Source organism: Pleurodeles waltl, chromosome 3_1, assembly GCF_031143425.1.
Source record: "Pleurodeles waltl isolate 20211129_DDA chromosome 3_1, aPleWal1.hap1.20221129, whole genome shotgun sequence".
NCBI lineage: Eukaryota > Metazoa > Chordata > Amphibia > Caudata > Salamandridae > Pleurodeles > Pleurodeles waltl.
Window position 1 is genome coordinate 76,920,195 of NC_090440.1, and position 18,851 is coordinate 76,939,045.

Below are 18,851 nucleotides of genomic sequence, written 5' to 3' on the forward strand. Positions count from 1 at the left end.
GATTCACAAAGGTAAACTTAAACTTCTGTCTAAATTTACAACTGTTTGCTATTTGCAAAGGGATTTATGAGCAGTATCTTTACGAGTATGGAGCCTCCCCACATAAAAAGATAGGACAGTCCTCTGTGATGCCTTTGTGAGTAGCAAACAATCGTAAATGTACACAAAAGTATGTGAATCAGGCCCTGGGAGACAGGGGGCTAAACTACAAAAAGATAGTACTAGAAGTGCTAATTTAACACACAAATATTCTACCACATTTTTGGTCTGACTGGTGTCTTCAATGCTTGAAGAGCCAGAGCAGCGGTACTTTGGTACTTTACCTCCTTAGACAGGTGAATCACCTTAGACAGAGATAAATAGCTGTTTGTCACTGGAACTTTAAGGGAATCTGATGCTCTTATGCTGGAAATGTAGCACATTTGTTAAAATGTCTAAACTAATTAAGGAGCTCAAAAGAACACAAAAAACTAACATAATACAATTAAGAAAAATGGCACATCAAATGCATAACAAACAAAACACACCCTAAAAACCACAGTTCAAAGCAACAACACAATCTAATATTGCCATACAAAAACAAAACAGTACAAAAGAAATAACACAACACATCACTAGCACATGTATCACAACAAATATGCACACATATGCTTTCCACACATTCCCACCTCCCCAGTCTGATGTCATAATATGGTGGTAAAAGGTGTTTGCACCAATCACAGCCTTACTTACCACAAAGGAATTGTATTAGCAACAGTAAAAATGTTTTGTGAATCTACCCCTAGTGTTTTAGTCCTGCCTTAGATCTGACTTACAGCTGGTTATGCAGGGCTGGCAGGAATCAGCAAGGGATTTGGGGTGTGCTATGAGAAAACCTTGAAAACACTTTCCTTTACAACTATGGCAGGCCAGTCCAGGTCAGTAGGTGTGATTTCAGGGTTATGGTAGACAGCGGCAAAATGTAAACATCCTGAGGGTGAATGGAAGCTGCCTGCCAAGTGTCCTTGCTTCATTGATGTTTCACTTGATGTTGAGTTAGTTCTCCATTCCCATTCCTTCCCTTTTTTGTCTTTTTCCCTTGTTGATTTCCCCGGTTATCAAATCTCTTCTTGCCTTCTGCCCTGCTAACTGGACTATTATTTGGCTTCGTCTTATTGCTGTTATGTTTCCCATTCCCTTTACTTTGCAGAAGATCCCTGACTCTGTATTTGACTACAGACTTACCGTCTACTCCCAAGTTTGTCTTAGGTTCACCGTGGCCCGCAATCGCGAAGCCGGTGATTATATTTTGTCATTATCCTATTAATTCAAATGTCTCATGAGTATTGTTGATTCTAAAGTCCTGGGTGTGCTCCTTCTGCTTAGGGAGTCACTCCTTTACCAAAGAATACTCGTTTATACCCTTGCTGTAATAAGAGACGTTACACTGGAGAGAGTTGTGTTGAAGAAGACCCGGGCATGTTGTTTGTCCCTCTCTTGTTCCTCTTCCCCTTTCCCTGTGGGATTTGGTTTTCCTTGGTACGTGAGCACCTGTACGGGCAGAGCTACCATCTTAGGAGTGGGGGGGGGCTGTCAACAAACAGTCAATAACAGTTGGAAACTCTGATGACCTGAGTGACAAACCACTTTCTGTCAATAGTTCTGTCTTACCCCAGCACTGGCTTAGGGCCGCGTTTAGATCCCCGTGGAGGGAGTACTCCATCACAAACGTATCGGATATCCCATCCACTCTGTTACGATCTGCATAGGAAATAATGGGATCATAAAATGGCGGACGGATTCCTTTCCGCCAGGATCTAATTTAATCATATTTTTGATGGGTACAATAAGCAGACTCATGAAAAAAGCTTTGCGAGTCAGACTTAGATATTTAGGCTTATTTACTCTTAAAACAGCAGTGAAGCAAAACTACTTGTAGAACAATATTTAAATAAGGCCTAAAACTCTTAGTATAAAACCATAAATGTGGGGGATGGGGCAGTAAGAATCTGTTTCCCATGGTTCCAGAGCAGCCCATGTGTGCCTTTTTAGCTCTAGATGCTGCTCACGGCTTTAGGGTACACGCCTGGGTAACCTCATGCACAACTAAATATGTACATGTAAGGAGCAGCATGCTGTTATCATTGTTTGAAGGGTATGTTCCATTGAGGCAATGAACAGCATGTAACCAGTGTTGGAACAGGATGTTTGTGCACAGGTAAGCAAAACATGTCAGCAATATACATGAGCTATGGCTTCATAAAAGCAAAGGGTGGTATGTCACTGGTGCGTAAGGGCTAATCTTACGTGAAAGGGAAAATTTCATAACACAATTGTTTGAGGTCTATTTTTGCACAGAGGTGAAAGGAGCATGTCACCATTATGTAAGGGCTATGGTTGCGTAGAAGTGAAGGGAGTATGTCACTATTGTGTAAGGGTTATGGTTGCATAGAAGTGAAGGGAGCATGTCACCACTGGGTATTAACTGTTCTTGCATGGAAATGAAGAGAGCATGTCACTATTGAGTATGGGCTGTTGCTTAGAGGAGAAGGGATCATGTCTCCACTGTGTAAGTGCTATGCTTGCATAGAGGTGAAGGGAGCATGTTATAATAAGTGCAAGGGCTCTGCTTGCATAGAAATGAAGAGAGCATGTCACTATTGAGTATGGGCTGTTGCTTAGAGGAGAAGGGAGCATGCTCCACTGTGTAAGTGCTATGCTGGCATAGAGGTGAAGGGAGCATGTCACTATTGTATAAGGGCCATGGTTCCATAGATGTGAAGGGAACATGTCGCTGTTGTGTCTGGGCTATTATTGCATAGTGGTGAAGGGAGCATGTCACTATTGTGTAAGGGCTATGGTTCCATAGATGTGAAGGGAACATGTCACTATTGAGTAAGGGCTGTTGCTTATAGGAGAAGGGAGCATGCCTCTACTGTGTAAGTGCTGTGTTTGCATAGAGGTGAAGGGAGCATGCTCCACTGTGTATGAGCATGTTACGATTGTGTAAGGGCTATGGTTCCATAGATGTGAAGGGAACATGTCGCTGTTGTGTATGGGCTATTCTTGCATAGTGGTGAAGGGAGCATGTCACTATTGAGTGTGGGCTATTGCTTAGAGGAAAAGGGAGCATGTATCCACTGTGTAAGGGCTATGCTTTCATAGAGGTGAAGGGAGCATGTCACTATTGTGTAAGGGCTATGGTTCCATAGATGTGAAGGGAACATGTCACTATTGAGTAAGGGCTGTTGCTTATAGGAGAAGGGAGCATGCCTCTACTGTGTAAGTGCTGTGTTTGCATAGAGGAGAAGGGAGCATGTTACGATTGTGTAATGGCTATGCTTGCATAAAGGTGAAGGAACCATGTCACCAGGGAATAAGTACTGAAAGTGCATGAAGACGACATTCTTCTGATATGTGTGCTCCTCAAACATTCTTACACATGTAGGCAAAGCCTGTGAGGATGCTGATCACACTCTGTACTCACGAGGTGATGCTCACCTGCTCGTTCCAGAATCTCACCATGTTCCCATGCTCACTGAAGATCCTGCCAAGTCCGCTTTTACAACTGCCTAGCATTTACAGTCATTATCTGCCTCTTAGTTTTGCATTCTGCTTGTATTGAAGGAATGGTCCATGTTTTAATATTTTCTAATTTCAATTTGATTGCTTAGCCAATAGGTCTGGCTTATAACTGAAAATGCAAGTCAGACTGATAGTCTTTGGAAATTGTTTTTAAACGTGAAACTTTCTTTACAAGCTTTTCTTGACTGAAGCACAGGAGTCACTCAGTACACAAATTATTTCTCTTCTAGGTGATGTTAGACTCATGCACTAACAATGCACTCTTGCCCGACACGGCTCTCTACGAGCCACTGATGACGTGGACAGAAATCATAAGCCATGAAGACAGCCTCCAAGTCTTTGATCATGAATCAGGTAGGAAACAGATGCTGCTCGTAAGCGTCCACTGTCTTCGATATGTGTTCTTCATTAAATCCAAATTTACTGAAAAGAATCCTAATTATCCTATATATTTGAAAAGAAATTGAATATTAATGACCCCACTGCTCTGTTGTGTGTTGATTATAATGAGCCACTCTGGCATGGTGAGAGGGTCATCTGATGTCAGCAGACTCCCAAAGTCATAACCACATCAACACATGCCAAGACATTCCCATGCATGTCAATTATTAGATTATCATTGACACACCTAACAGAGTTGCTCTGGTGTCTACAATGGAGACGGACACCAATTTTTCTCCTCAACGTGCATTGCCCTCTCCGCAAGGAAATGGGGGTGCCATAAGAAGTAGATTCTAGCATATTTCTTTTCTAATGAGGGGGTTACCAAAATGAGCACCTCCCACACCCTTGAGTGGGCAGTATGTATGTGCATAACACAATTTATGTACAAGTGCCTCATTTTGCCAATTGAAAATTCCTATTGTGAATTTACATTTGCTGGCACATGAGCAAAAACATTTTTTTGTGAATATGGTCCATGATCTACAACCAGACCACTCATACCACATTTATACTCATTTGCCCACCCATTTAGTTTCAAACTAGCGAACTCTCTAAATAAATGTGATAACAAAGGTTAGTGATAATAATTAAGATAAGGGTAAACTTTCAATGTTGTCAAATAACAGTAATCAAAATAAATAATGAGGACTTCAACAATGGGGGGATTGAAGGCATTTCGATCATGGCTGGGCGGAGTGTGCGGAGTTGCGCTATGCGAAGCTCCACAAAGTGCCGAAAAAACTCTGCTGCGCTACATGGAGTTCGCAAGTGGCAGAGTGCGTTAGGTTGCACTGTTCGCACTGATTTTTAGTGGCAGGTATTTTTCCCGCACTGAAAAATCAGCACGAACAGCTCCCTGCGCACTGCAAGAGGGCGCTGCTTCTTTTCTGCCGCTCAAGTTGATTTTCTACTTGAGCGGCAGCTACCTCAACGCGAACGGAAGGTTTCTCAACACGAGTGGTCGCAACCATCTGCAACCACCCGCGTTGAGACATCTCATCGGGGGTGGCCTTGAGTAAAGTTTTTCTTCCTTGCGCTCGCAAACTCACTATTGGCGAGCAAGGAAAAAACTCCGCTCCACTATGCAGAGTTTTTCGGAACTCTGCGCTCTAAGAGGAGCGCGGAGTAGAAAAACTCTCCAGACTCTGCAAGCGGAGTTCACCACCCTCCCAGCCCCCCCATGCATCCCCCTAATTTCAACAATCCATGAATTCACAATGGATGATTGTATGTTACATTTAGAAAAAGATTTTCAAATGTTGTTTCTCATTAAATGTTATCTCCTTAGTTAGCAGGCATGAAATAAATGTAAATATGGAAGACAATAGGAAAAGCAGAGAAACAGGGGGAACATACTTGTCATTCGACCATTCAATCAGCAACCATTAAATGCTCAGCACGTTTTAGCCGACCGTAGTTATTTATTAAGCATATTTAAAAAGCACAGAAAAGTTAAAGTTGCATAAAGCTTGAGACCACACACACACACACACATCCACTACAGAGGCAACAAGGTGCCTCTGTAGTTATTGTTCTGTCAATGTTTCCATTGAAAAAGCATTTCCTGTTTTCCTAATAACTTTGGCATTGTTCGATGTGTCTACATGAAACTTGCCAAAAAAGATAAATCCACTTTGGTTTCTTCATGGCAAGTTTTGTGCAGTTCCATCAAGCAAGAGCCAAGAAAAAGAGAGTCCCAAAAATGTGATTCCCATACTATTTTTTGTATTTAAAAACGTGCTCAGGTTGGGGCATGAAGAGGTTATTGATTAGAGATATCTGAACCGTTAAATCACAGATCTTCCCTATACTGGTGAATACAATTTAAACAAAACTTACAGTATTGAGCTAGGGACCTTTTTCTTACACCGGCCTTTGCAGATTCATAAATCTGGTTGTGGATTCGCAAATCTGGCTGCAGTTTAGTGAATCTGCCACGCTGTGATTGGCTGACCTCCCCACAAAATTTCATATTGCAGTCAACATTAACCAACTCGGCACCCCAAGCTTTGTGCTGGGAAAAAGAAAACGAATGAAGGCATTGTGGGGTAGGGTGACCTAGCCTGAACCCCAGGTCTATCATGTGGGTCCCCAAAGCGATCCACTGGCTAGTTCAAGTTCAAGTGTCAAGTTACTCAAAGTATAGGATACTTGTAAATTACTCAAAAGTGTTATGTAACCTTTGTGAATAGCCCCCAGGCCCTTCTGTTTGGTAAGACCTGTAAGTCACTCTTTCGGGGTAAATTTACACTTTCATTTTGTAAATAGCCAAAGAAGAATAAACTTACTTACAAGTGTAAATTACTCAAAAGTGTAGGCTACATTTGTGAATCAACCTCCATTGTTGAATAATGACTATATTTAGGCAAGAAATGAGTGTTGGTCATTAACATGCTCAGAGGAATTAGTGTACAGACTGAGCTCCTACTGAAACTAATTACTAGTGAAAACACTGAAAACCCTAAAATGCACCGATTAGAGACTACCTAATGTACAGACTATGGGCCTGATTTAAGAAAAGTTGTCCTGCACCTAGTGCAGCGCCATTTTCCGTGCTCCCCTTAGCTCCCGCCTACCGCCACCGTGTGTGCGCTGTATTTAAAATGCGGCGCACCATTGCGCATAGTAGGGGGCAACAGTGTCCGAATTCCTGACGCTATTGATGTACTCTGCAAGACTAGTGCCAAAATGTTGGCGCTACTCCTGCAGAGTACATAAGGGCCCACTGTATTCAATGGCATGCCCTCTTTTAACGCCTGCTCCGAGCAGGTGTTAAAAGTGCAGAAAAAAATGGTGCAAGGAAATCTCTTAGATTTCCCTGCACCATTTTTTCAGCCCCCCTAGGAAGGAACTCCCCCCTTGCATACATTATGCCTGGAGCAGGAATAATGTGGCAGAAGGGTTTACAAAGTTGCACAATGCATGCATTGCGCCACTTTGTAAATATTGCACTTGTAAAAAGCCACTTCAGCGCTGCCTTAGCATAAAACAAATGACGCTAAGTTGGTGCTAGGGCCTCTTAAATCAGGCCCTATTTCTTTTAAGAAAGACATGGGAAAGCAAGTTAATGCTTTAATGCACAATACACAGTTGTCAGGCGCACCCCTGCGCAGTATACAAAAAAAGAGACGGGAAATATGATAGGTTTCATTTTGCAGCCCATCGAGGAACTCTGGGACATTCATTTCAAAGTAAGAACTTGTGACATCCTTTGGTACCATTAAAGGGTTCAGAAAACTGGATACAAAACAAAGAGGGGCTGCCCTATGAACCACCAAGAGAACTTGGGGCAATCAGTACATGTCAGCAGCAGAGGTGCACTGTGGTGTTCGTTTGCTTCTATGAATTACGTTATTAATGGACAAAGGATGTTGTAATCAAGTAGTAAATGTCATTCATCAAGAGGTATAATGCCATGTAGAGAGCTTTAAGGATGAACTACAATATTTGGTTTACTTGAAGCACAATATTTCTTAAAGAGATAGGCATAATATCCTGGCATGCTTCAAAACTGCATCGATACAAAGGTGGGACGGTGTATTATGAAAAGACCACTTCTAGAGACATTTCTGGTATAAAGGAGATGTTGCCTTCGCCCTCACCTAACAATAGACCAATACTCGCTGCCTTCAGTTTAAGCCTGGGCTCCACTTGAGGTTGTAGGTTATGGAGGCTGACTAGTGTTAGCTTAATATAGGGCCAGCGTATGTCATGTCATTTCGACAAACATAGCAGAGTTCCGCCGCATAGAGCAGGTTTCAACAGCCAGGAAACCCCTGTCGGCTCCCAGCCAGGAAGGATGGAATCCGCTTTGCACATGGACGATGGATGGACAAGTGGGCTGACAGGCTTCGACTCCAAACCCATCCAGGAATATTTCTCTGCACTGCCCTCAAGGAAACCCAGATGCCAGGATGAGAAAATTATTTCGGAGTATTGTGCAGATTCCAACTAGAGATTGCACAATGTACAGACACACACTGGAGGCTGCACCAACATTAGAGATTTTGTAATGTACAGAGCAACACAAGAGACTGCACAGTGAGTGGACAGACCTGATCAAGAGACTGCACAACATGTAAGCTAACACTTGGAAGTGCACATTGTACAGACACACTCTGGAGGCTGCACCAACACTTGGAAGTGCACAATGTACAGACACACACTGGAGGCTGCACCAACATTAGAGATTGTGTAATGTACAGAGCAACACAAGAGACTGTACAGTGAGTGGACAGACATGATCAAGAAACTGCACAACATGTAAGCTAACACTTGGAAGTGCACATTGTACAGACACACTCTGGAGGCTGCACCAACACTTGGAAGTGCACATTGTACAGACACACTCTGGAGGCTGCACCAACATTAGAGATTTTGTAATGTACAGAGCAACACAAGAGACTGCACAGTGAGTGGACAGACCTGATCAAGAGACTGCACAACATGTAAGCTAACACTTGGAAGTGCACATTGTACAGACACACTCTGGAGGCTGCACCAACACTTGGAAGTGCACAATGTACAGACACACACTGGAGGCTGCACCAACATTAGAGATTGTGTAATGTACAGAGCAACACAAGAGACTGTACAGTGAGTGGACAGACATGATCAAGAAACTGCACAACATGTAAGCTAACACTTGGAAGTGCACATTGTACAGACACACTCTGGAGGCTGCACCAACACTTGGAAGTGCACATTGTACAGACACACTCTGGAGGCTGCACCAACACTTGGAAGTGCACATTGTACAGACACACTCTGGAGGCTGCACCAACACTTGGAAGTGCACATTGTACAGACACACTCTGGAGGCTGCACCAACACTTGGAAGTGCACATTGTACAGACACACACTGGAGGCTGCACCAACACTAGAGATTTTGTAATGTACCGAGCAACACAAGAGACTGTACAGTGAGTGGACAGACATGATCAAGACACTGCACAATATGTAAATTAACAATTGGAAGTGCACATTGTACAGACACACTCTGGAGGCTGCACCAACACTTGGAAGTGCACATTGTACAGACACACTCTGGAGGCTGCACCAACACTAGAGATTGTGTAATGTACCGAGCAACACAAGAGACTGTACAGTGAGTGGACAGACATGATCAAGACACTGCACAATATGTAAATTAACAATTGGAACTACACAGCGTACAGACAAAGCCCAGAAACTGCACCGACATTAAAGTCTGTGTAATGTACAGACCCACCGATGAGACTGTACACTGAGTGCATAGACCTGATCAAAAGACTGCACAACATTTAATCCAAAACTGGAACTGCACAACATGCAAACACCAGAGGCTGCACTAACACTAAAGACTGTGTAATGTACAGGCCAACACAAGAGACTGTACAATGAGTGCACAGACCTGATCAAGAGACTGCACAATATGTAGATCAACACTTGGAACTGTATCATGTACAGACAAACCCCAGATGTGGCACTAACACTAGAGACTGTGTAATGTACAAACCAAAACAAAAAACTGTACAACGAGTGCACTGGTCTAATCAGGAGGCTGCACACCATGTAAGATAAGAAACGGAAATGCACAAGGTACAGACAAACACTGGAGCAGTAGAGGCTGGATAATGTACAGACCAACACGAGCCACTGATCAGTTCACAGATTAAACCTAAAGACTGCACAGTACATAAAGCCAACACTTGGGACAGCACAATATAAAGAAGAGACTGTACAATGTGTAGATAGTGCTATACAGGGTGCTGTATAATGTACAGAATAATAAAAGTGACCGCACAATGTACCGACAATACTAGAGGATGCACAGTGCATGGACCAGTACCAGGCATTGTTCAATGTACATACCATTACCAGTGACTCTGTATTGTACATACCATCACTAGAAACTCTATAGGAGCACACCACTGTAACAAACTGCACAGTGTCCAGACAGAATCCATTGACTGCACCACTACAAACTTTGAAGTCTGTGCATTACTGCAATAGATCACACAATGTACAGAATTATACACTGACTGCAAAGTGTACAAACACGGGAGATTGCTGTGCACAAATCACTAAAATAGACTGCACAGTGTACAGACTGACCCAGTGACCGTGCAGTGTGTAAACACTGAAGATTGTAGGATGCACCCATGACTGCAATAGACTGCACAATGTACAGTTTGATTCATTGATTGTACAGAGTACAATGTCTGTGTAATGCACACATCACATGAATGGACTGCACAATGTACAGAATGATAAAAGTGTGCAAACACTGGAGACTGTGCTATGCACACATCACTGTAATCGAAGTGCAGTGTAGAGGCTGGTGCAATGACTGTGCTCTATCCCAACGCTGGGGAATGTAGACTGTTCACATCACTGCAATAAATTATAAAAAATACAGCTTGATTCATTGACTGTACGGTGTACGATCACTGCAGACTGTACAATGCACACATCACTGCAATAGACTGCACAATGTACAGAATAACAGATTGACTGTAAAGTGTACAAACACTGGAGACTTTTGTATGCACACATCACTGCAATAGACTGCACAATGTACAGACTGATACAGGGACCGTGCAGTGTGTAAACACTGAAGATTGTAGGATGCACCCATCACTGCAATATACTGCACAATGTACAGAATAATACATTGACTGTAAAGTGTCCAAACAGAGGAGACTGTTGTATGCACTCGTCACTGTAATAGACTGCACAATGTACAGAATGATGCACTGACTGTAAAGTGTACACACACAGGAGACTGTTGTATGCACTCATCACTGTAATAGACTGCACAGTGTACAGAATGATGCACTGACTGTAAAGTGTACACACACAGGAGACTGTTCTATGCACTCATCACGTTTCTCAGGCAGTGCAGTGTACAGGCTGGTGCAAGGACTGTACTCTATAACAATGCTGGAGAATGTAGGCTGTACACATCACAGCAATAAACTGCAAAATGTACAGACTGAATAATTGACTTTACAATACACACATCACTACAATAGACTGCACAATGTACAGACTGATGCAATGACTGTAAAGTGTACAAACACAGGAGACTGTTGTATGCACACATCACTGTAATAGACTGCACAAGGTACAGACTGATACATTGACTGTAAGGTGTACACACTGGATACTGTGTTAGGCACGCATCACTGTACAGATAGTCACTGCAAGGACTGTTTTGTATAAAAACGCTGAAGACTCCTGAATGTACATCACAGCAATAGGCTGCAGCAGGCAGGGACAGACTGTACAGTGTACAACCACTGCAGGCAGTACGATGCGCAGATTGTACAAAGCAGCCGGCTCATCTGGGAGCAGACCATGTTTGCTCTATGTGCCAGCAGATAAAATGCACAGACCCGTCTTCCATATGTGTCAGTATTTATTTAAGGGGATGTAGACTCGTCTATTAAAGGGAACAAAAGACAGACTGAACTCAACACCTGTTGGTGTTTAATTTTCAAAGGCAACTTAAATGCAAATAAAATGCGGTTGCGACATTGTTTGCCAAGTTTGAGCTGAACACAGCAAGCCGGGCGAGGGGGCCGGGGTGTACTTTTGTCCTTGGTCTGAATGGAGCTAAGAAATTGATGTTTTATCATAATATCGCTGCATCTGTTCACACGTGTTCTCCCAGTGTTGGTAAAACAGGAACGTGTTCGTATTCTCACAGCACTTCAGGGATGTCACAAAAGTTTGAGGTCATTGAACGCATTACGAAAAGCAAAAATATTTCACAAATGTATATGGAGGGCGGACATATGACTTTTACAACTATCGCTCTGTGTTCCCGCCGGAAGAATCTAGACCAGTGGTACCCAAGCTTTTGACTGCTGTGGACCCCCCACTTTATCATTACTGGAACCCGGGGACTCCCACTGACTCATTATTGGAATACGGGGGTCTCCCACTGAGTCATTACTGAATACTGGGGACCTGCGGCCAGATGTAAGCCGGATGCAGGATGGTGTCCCTGACACCATCTGCGAGTCGCAAGCGGGTCGCAAGGGGGTCGCAAAGGCCCACCTCATTAATATTAATGAGGTGGGTCGCAATTTGCGACCCCCTTGGGAGTCGCAGCACTCACAGGGATGGTGGCCTGCTGGAGACAGCAGACCTCCATGTCCGTGACTGCTTTTAAATAAAGCAGTTTTTGTTTGTAATGCAGCCCATTTTTCTTAAAGGAAAACGAGATGCATTACAAACGAAAAAATGAAACGTGTCAGTTTCATTTTTTCACAGCAGGCAGTGGTGCATAGGACCACTGCCTGCTCGGAAAAAATGTTTTCATGCCATTCACAGAGGGGAAGGGGTCCCATGCGGACCCCTTCCCTTTTGCGAATGGGTTACCACCAGGGGGACACTCGTGGTAACTGCGATTGCTTTGTGACGCGTTCGCGGTCACAAAACAATCTTAAATCGCGCTGCGACTCGCAAATAGGAAGGGGATCACCCCTTCCTATTTGCGACTCGCATTCCCATTTTGCAAGTCGGTAACCAGGTTACCGACTCACAAAATGGGAATGGGCATCACGATTTGGCTTTTGCGCCTCGCAAACAGCGATTTTCGCTGTTTGCGAGGCGTAAATGCCTTGCTACATCTGGCCCCTAATCTGTTAATATCATTTAATTTTCTGAGCAGCCTCGGACCCCCTGAGGAGGCTTTGCACACCCCCAGGGGTCCCAGGACCACAGGTTGGGAACCACTGATCTAGACCTCTCAAGTTTCCCAAGTTCATGCTTAAGTGGCTCATTCAGTCTAGGTCTATTATAGGCATCCTTGGACCTGTAGTCCTAGGTATATAATGGCATGGAGAGGACAACAAGTCCCAGAATACAAAGCAAAAATCTGGATTGGATTTGCTACTCTGGCATCCACTGGGGAAACCTGAGCGCTCACAGAAGACATTTTAACGGTGGGCACACATCTGTCATTATCAAGGTGAAGGCCTAGAGAAGAAAGCAAGTTGACTAGTTACAACTGGTTTCTACTGGATCTACTGGCGGGATATTGCCTTTCTGGACACTCTGTTGTATCTATCCAACAGAAAAAGGGAAATTCTTCTGATTAAAAAAAAAATGAATGAAATAGCTAATTTGCAGGTGGATATAAGATCGAGTCCCAGAAATGTTTGTGGAAGGCAACTTTCTACCGCAAGCTCTTCAATAGAAAGAAGAAACTAATCACAAACCCTCAAATCTTAGCCTGGTTTAGCAGGATGTTCTAGATTGTTCTTAATGGGACAGAGATAAGGCTGATTTAAATATGGATTATGTTTGTCTTTAGTGGCATAGTGGGCGAAAAATGATGGGTTAAGGCCTGAGCAATCTCCAGCACCTGAGGTTATTTCAAAGATTCCTCCCATCACTTTGTTTGTTGCATTAGATGTTTTAACTGAGATGGCTACACCTAGACCCAAGCTATGCTTCACAGCCGCATGACTCAAGCTATACTTTACTGATGAGGCCTAAATAGGCTGATACTGGTCTATGGTTGCTTGTGTTCTGTAAAAATATAAATGCCAGTGCGTCTCGTCAGCAGGCCACTGCAACTTGCGCCGCCCATTGCCCCTGCAAGAGTTGCAAATGTTAGTACCAACACAACTAGTAATCATCACACCCTACAATTGTAACAATTTAAACTACTCCATGCCCCCAAAGCTAGAGGAATGGCTTAGGCAGAAGGTGTTAGTCATCTTTAAAGTATACAGAAACAATAAAAAACTATAGTTGTCTTCAGGCATTATTCACAAAGGCAAAGTTACGCTATTGGTGTAAATTTACAATTTTTTTGCTGTTCACACACTACAAGTGTATTTTTACATGTATCATCTTTACAACTATGGAGAATTTTTCCCATTAAAGAATAGGACAGTCTCTGCAGTCGTAAACCTACACTTGTAGTTTGTGAAGAGCATAAAAATAGTAACCTACACCAAAAGTATAAGTTTACCTTTGTGAATTAGACCCTAAATCTCTTATTTAGACAAACAGTGCCACCATGTGGCAGACTGTCATAAGTACCAGTGCTGACAATTAAGTCCTGGTGCCGAGCACCCGAAACACCTGGTGCAAATTGAGCACTGGACTAGCAGTTCCTACTAGTCTGTTCTGATTGACACTCTAGGCTAAGACTACATAGAAGAAATGAAACAAAGTAAGACGAGACCTTCTCATCACCATGGATGAAGGCAGACAAGCCACCTTCATACTTTACATCTCTAAGCAAGGTACCCCATGCCTTTCGTCTCAAACGAATAAAATAATGTACAGGTGATTCTTAACTGGAAGTATCTGAATACCTGTCACATATGGTGCATTGAATGTTGTAAAATGAGAGACAAACAAGCTCTGATTAGCACAGTAATTGCAAAAGGTTGACAGATCTGGTTGGTTTTAGATGTTTTGTTAATCTGAGAAATTAGGTCTATTACAGAATAGAGAACCTTAAATTTAAATGCTTTGTGTGAAACCATGGCTCTGAGAACCGCAAAAGGAAAAACAATCAGGGAACATAAACTTAGCAGTAGGACACAGAGCAGCTAAAACAAACATTATAAGAAGCATCAACCTTCTCCCTAATGAAGCACCAACCTTCTCCCTAATGAAAAGCTGGTAATACAATTGGTTGGGATAATGTCCACTCTCTTTGCACTAATGGAAAATAAAGATACTGGAGTGTCCATCTAGGACACTGTATGAATCAAGATGAATACAAACTTAACGTGTTGAAAAAAAGATGAAGAGATTTATATGGGTAAATCCCGAAACAGATAAAACAAAAATAGGAGAGACAACCATCAAATGCACTTTTACAAAAAATGAAACCTAAAAGTGTGTCTGTAATTTGAAGATGTTAATGCAGTCTCTCAGTAGAGGATCATAAATAGAAGACAACATTTTGATGACTGTATCCATCCTTAACTGGAATCCCCAGATATTTAAATCTATCTAAAGTGCTGGAATCCAAATTCTCATATTCCTAATAGTTGAGTTTTGTTGAGTTTTATATTATTGCCTGAATGACAACAGAGTGGACAAGGAAGTTCAGAGCTGTAGCATTTGGGCACTGAGCCCTGGTGCAAACAAGTTAAATCGTGCACCCGCTAACCCCAGTCAATAGCTGGACAATAAACACAGGCATAATTGGGTGCTTTGGGCTCCTAAAAACCCTTGATCCCAGTGCCACTGCACCTGTTGCACTATTGATAGCCACACTATTGTATAGGTTTACTATACTCAACTTCACATACATCTACCCTGGTGATAAGTCTGTGGATAAGAATAGTAAATCCAGAGTTCACAATACACACCTACCTCCTTGTTATTTTGGTTGTCAATATTGTTGCTACGATAATGGTGTGGTTCTGTAGGTAATACCATGGCACATAACCAAACCAGACTCTGCTGAAATTTTTGTAAAAATTGCTCAAAAATGTCTCAAAAAACACTGAATGAATTTAAACCAATTCAGTTAAGATCAAGGTGGACCACTGACCACCTTCAACATCGAGATTGATCAAATTCAGGCAAGTGTGTTTTTGATGTGCACTTGACCAAAAATTCCTTGTTTTTATGAAACAGACATTTTGGGAATCCCCATCCTCACTTTAACCTATCTGCATGAAATATCAGAGTAACAATATTTAGCTGCATGCACACTTTTAAAAATAGCTGAAGCTGTCTCATTAAACAGAACCAGAATTAGCCATCAAAAAGGGCTTTTCCAAATAATGGGCCAGATTTACGTAATTTTTTCCCGCCATTTTTTCCGCCTGGTTGGGGCAGTTGTTAAAGTGACGGGCCCATAGTAGCCTATGGGCCTCTCTAGTTCTTTGATGAACTAGCCTAATCCAGCAAAAGCGCCACAATGGCGTAATAAATTATGATGCTATTATGGAAACGTGTACCATGGTGCACCGAATTCTAAATACAGCGCACACTTGGTGTCGTTAGGTGGTGGTGGTGGTGGGGGGTGCAAGAAATCTGGTGCATTAGCACTGATGCGCCAGCTTCTTGTAAATCTGGGCCAATGTGCATTCTGTGCTACAATTGCAGAGAAGATGTAGTACACTTTAATATTTGCATGGCTTCTACAACAAATCTTGTGCCTTTAGAAAAAAAAATAATGATATGAGATAAGTTTGTAAGAAGACTATGGCACGGTGCCAATCTAAATTGAACAAGCATTTGCAAAGTCAAAGTTGGGACCTACTGGTTTTGCCTATGCCAATGGCTTTTGGTGATGCTGAACGGCATCAATAAAAAGCAATGATTTTTGCAGATGCTGTTTAGTAAAAAAACAAAAAAGGCAGTGTCATGATTGCTGTTGGCAGTCATGTCATCCTGTAGGCACATACATATATCACCACACATGCATGCTCCTATAGAATGACTTACATTCCATGTTCTATTAGCTTACAAGTATCTCCACGCATGTGTGCGCCTACAGAATGACTTGCATTCCATGTTCTATTAGCATACAAGTATCACCACGCATGCGTGCGCCTACAAGTATCACCACGCATGCGTGCTCCTACAGAATGACTTGCGTTCCATGTTCTACCAGCCTACAAGTATCACCACGCATGCGTGCTCCTACAGAATGACTTGCATTCCATGTTCTACTAGCATACAAGTATCACCACGCATGCGTGCACATACAGAATGACTTGCATTCCATGTTCTATTAGCATACATGTATCACCACGCATGCGTGCGCCTACAGAATGACTTGTATTCCATGTTCTATTATTTTTTATTGAGCAATCTAAGATGATTGGCATAGTGTAGACCAATCAATAAAAAACAACAAACTGTAATTGTGCAAAAGCGCATTTGTGGGAGTTCAACAGCAATTTGTTCCGGGCCTTCTAAAAATATTTATATATATTTGAAAAAGAATGACGTGGAGGTGGAGCAACGGAAGAGCTGATGGGGGAACATTCTATAGGAAAACAATGATGAGCGGGCAGGCGCATGAGGGAGAGAGCAGCATGGGTGTAGGGGGGAGACGCATCAGATGGAAAAAGCAATAAAAGGGGGTGGCTGGATGAAGCACACATGCCACAGAGCGCAAACAAGTAGGGGACAAGCCACTGGAAAGCCAGCAACTGGCCACGTGGGAGAGAGCAAGCAAAGAGACTGTGGCTGTTATTTGGCAGGGAGAGAAACACTTCTTCTGATCGAGTGCTTAACCAAAAAGAAAAAAGAAGTTCCTTAAATGTGAGGAGTGGAAGGACACAATGAGCAGAGCAAAGTCAGCCAGCTTTGAGAATGGTAAAGAGAATGTGCTCTAGGGAATGGACATACACAAGGTAAGAGAGGAAGCCCATTTAATGAGAAGCAAGCAAGCGAGGGTGGCAAAGCCCCACCAATGGTAAGCAATAGGTGGAATGTAGGCCTTTGTAAGTTCTTGGTAAGCCCACTATAGGTCTATTGCAACCAGACAGCTTGCCGGTCTGGTAGGCTCGACCTAACAATCAAAAGAGTTTTTCAAAATAATAATTTGCTTTTACAATCATACATTGGTGTTACAGCATCTGTAAGCACTGACATGCAACTCTGTTGCATATTAAATAGGAGTTGTTCCTTTTACACATCTCAGTTTAGCAAACTCTCAAAGATGAAAGGCTGAACCAGCTCTATCAGGATTTTATCACGTGACCTACAGAACTCCACAGCAGGCACATTGATCTACTGAGATCACTTTCTAGCAAGGGTTCACTGTCTTCGTTTCAGAATCTGCTCACACCCGGATTTCTTCCAGTAAATAAACCTGCTATCAGCTCTAATTTGTCATCTTTCTGGAGGGGCGATAAGGTCTGCCTTCATGGGAAAGTGCCTTGCTTTCCATGGTCTGAGTACATTCCGCTGCACTCTCTCTCCCTGAGTTAGATGTTGTGTTTCTGAGGAAGCATTCCATTCTCAGGGAGAGATGCTGATGCAGTGCATTTCAAACCAAACACTGCAGAGCTAGTAAAAACAATGAGGCTTATTTACAAGTGGCTTGTGCCACGGGTGCGTCACTTTTTATGATGCACCGGCAACGCAGGCTGCAGACCGATATCTACAAGACCACACAAAGCCACTTTGCGTGGCTGTTCATGGCCTTGTAAATATGGAGTTTGGCAATGCAGCGCTGCCTTACTTTGCGTCAAAGAGGTGCTGTGGTGGGTGTACCCACGCACCACCCATGGATTTTGACGCATTCCATGCGTCAAAAACACCTCTCCAACCCCAGGGTAGGTGTAAGGGAGGCCCAATGAAGAAAATATCCTTAATTCTCCTAGTTTTTCCATCTTTTTATGTGTGCTGCATTCTGCTGCACACATAGTAAGAGGACATAACCTCCAGTGATTGCTTTTGTGCAGGAAGGTGTTCTGCTTGCACAAAAACAATGATTTCTACAATGCAGACATCCTTACACCATGGTGCAAGGGTTCCCGCATTAGTGCATGGCAACTAATTGTGCAGCAGCGCAGAGGGAAAGGACAGGCATGTGCCCTATCTCACAGATACTGTGCATTTCTGGCCTTTACTTTTGACACAAGGCAGCACGGCAAGAATCCTTGCAGTGCTGCCATGTACCAAAACCTTGTAAGTGAGGCCGAAAATGTCCTTACTTGCAGTACATCTACATAGTGCTACTGGTGCTCAAAGAGTGTTACTACTTGATTTACAACACGCACATCCCCTTTCTTGTTTTAAACACATTTCTATAACAGATCTTAACTGGTACACATTTCTGATCCCATTGGATTACGAGCATACATTTGCCGTAATGGCAATGTTTGATGGTAAATGTTGGCATCCTGCTGATG

General features: G+C 42.8%; 1 protein-coding gene across 1 annotated transcript in view; it reads left to right on the forward strand.

The window, feature by feature from the left end:
- The window catches only part of ELF5 (E74 like ETS transcription factor 5), a 164,429-nt gene that overhangs the window by 53,848 nt on the left and 91,730 nt on the right, over positions 1–18,851 (forward strand). Inside the window, exon 2 of the mRNA XM_069221846.1 lies at positions 3,795–3,918. Within this exon, the coding sequence (XP_069077947.1) occupies positions 3,798–3,918 (121 nt within the window). The 5' untranslated portion in view covers positions 3,795–3,797. The remainder of the gene's footprint in view (positions 1–3,794; positions 3,919–18,851) is intronic.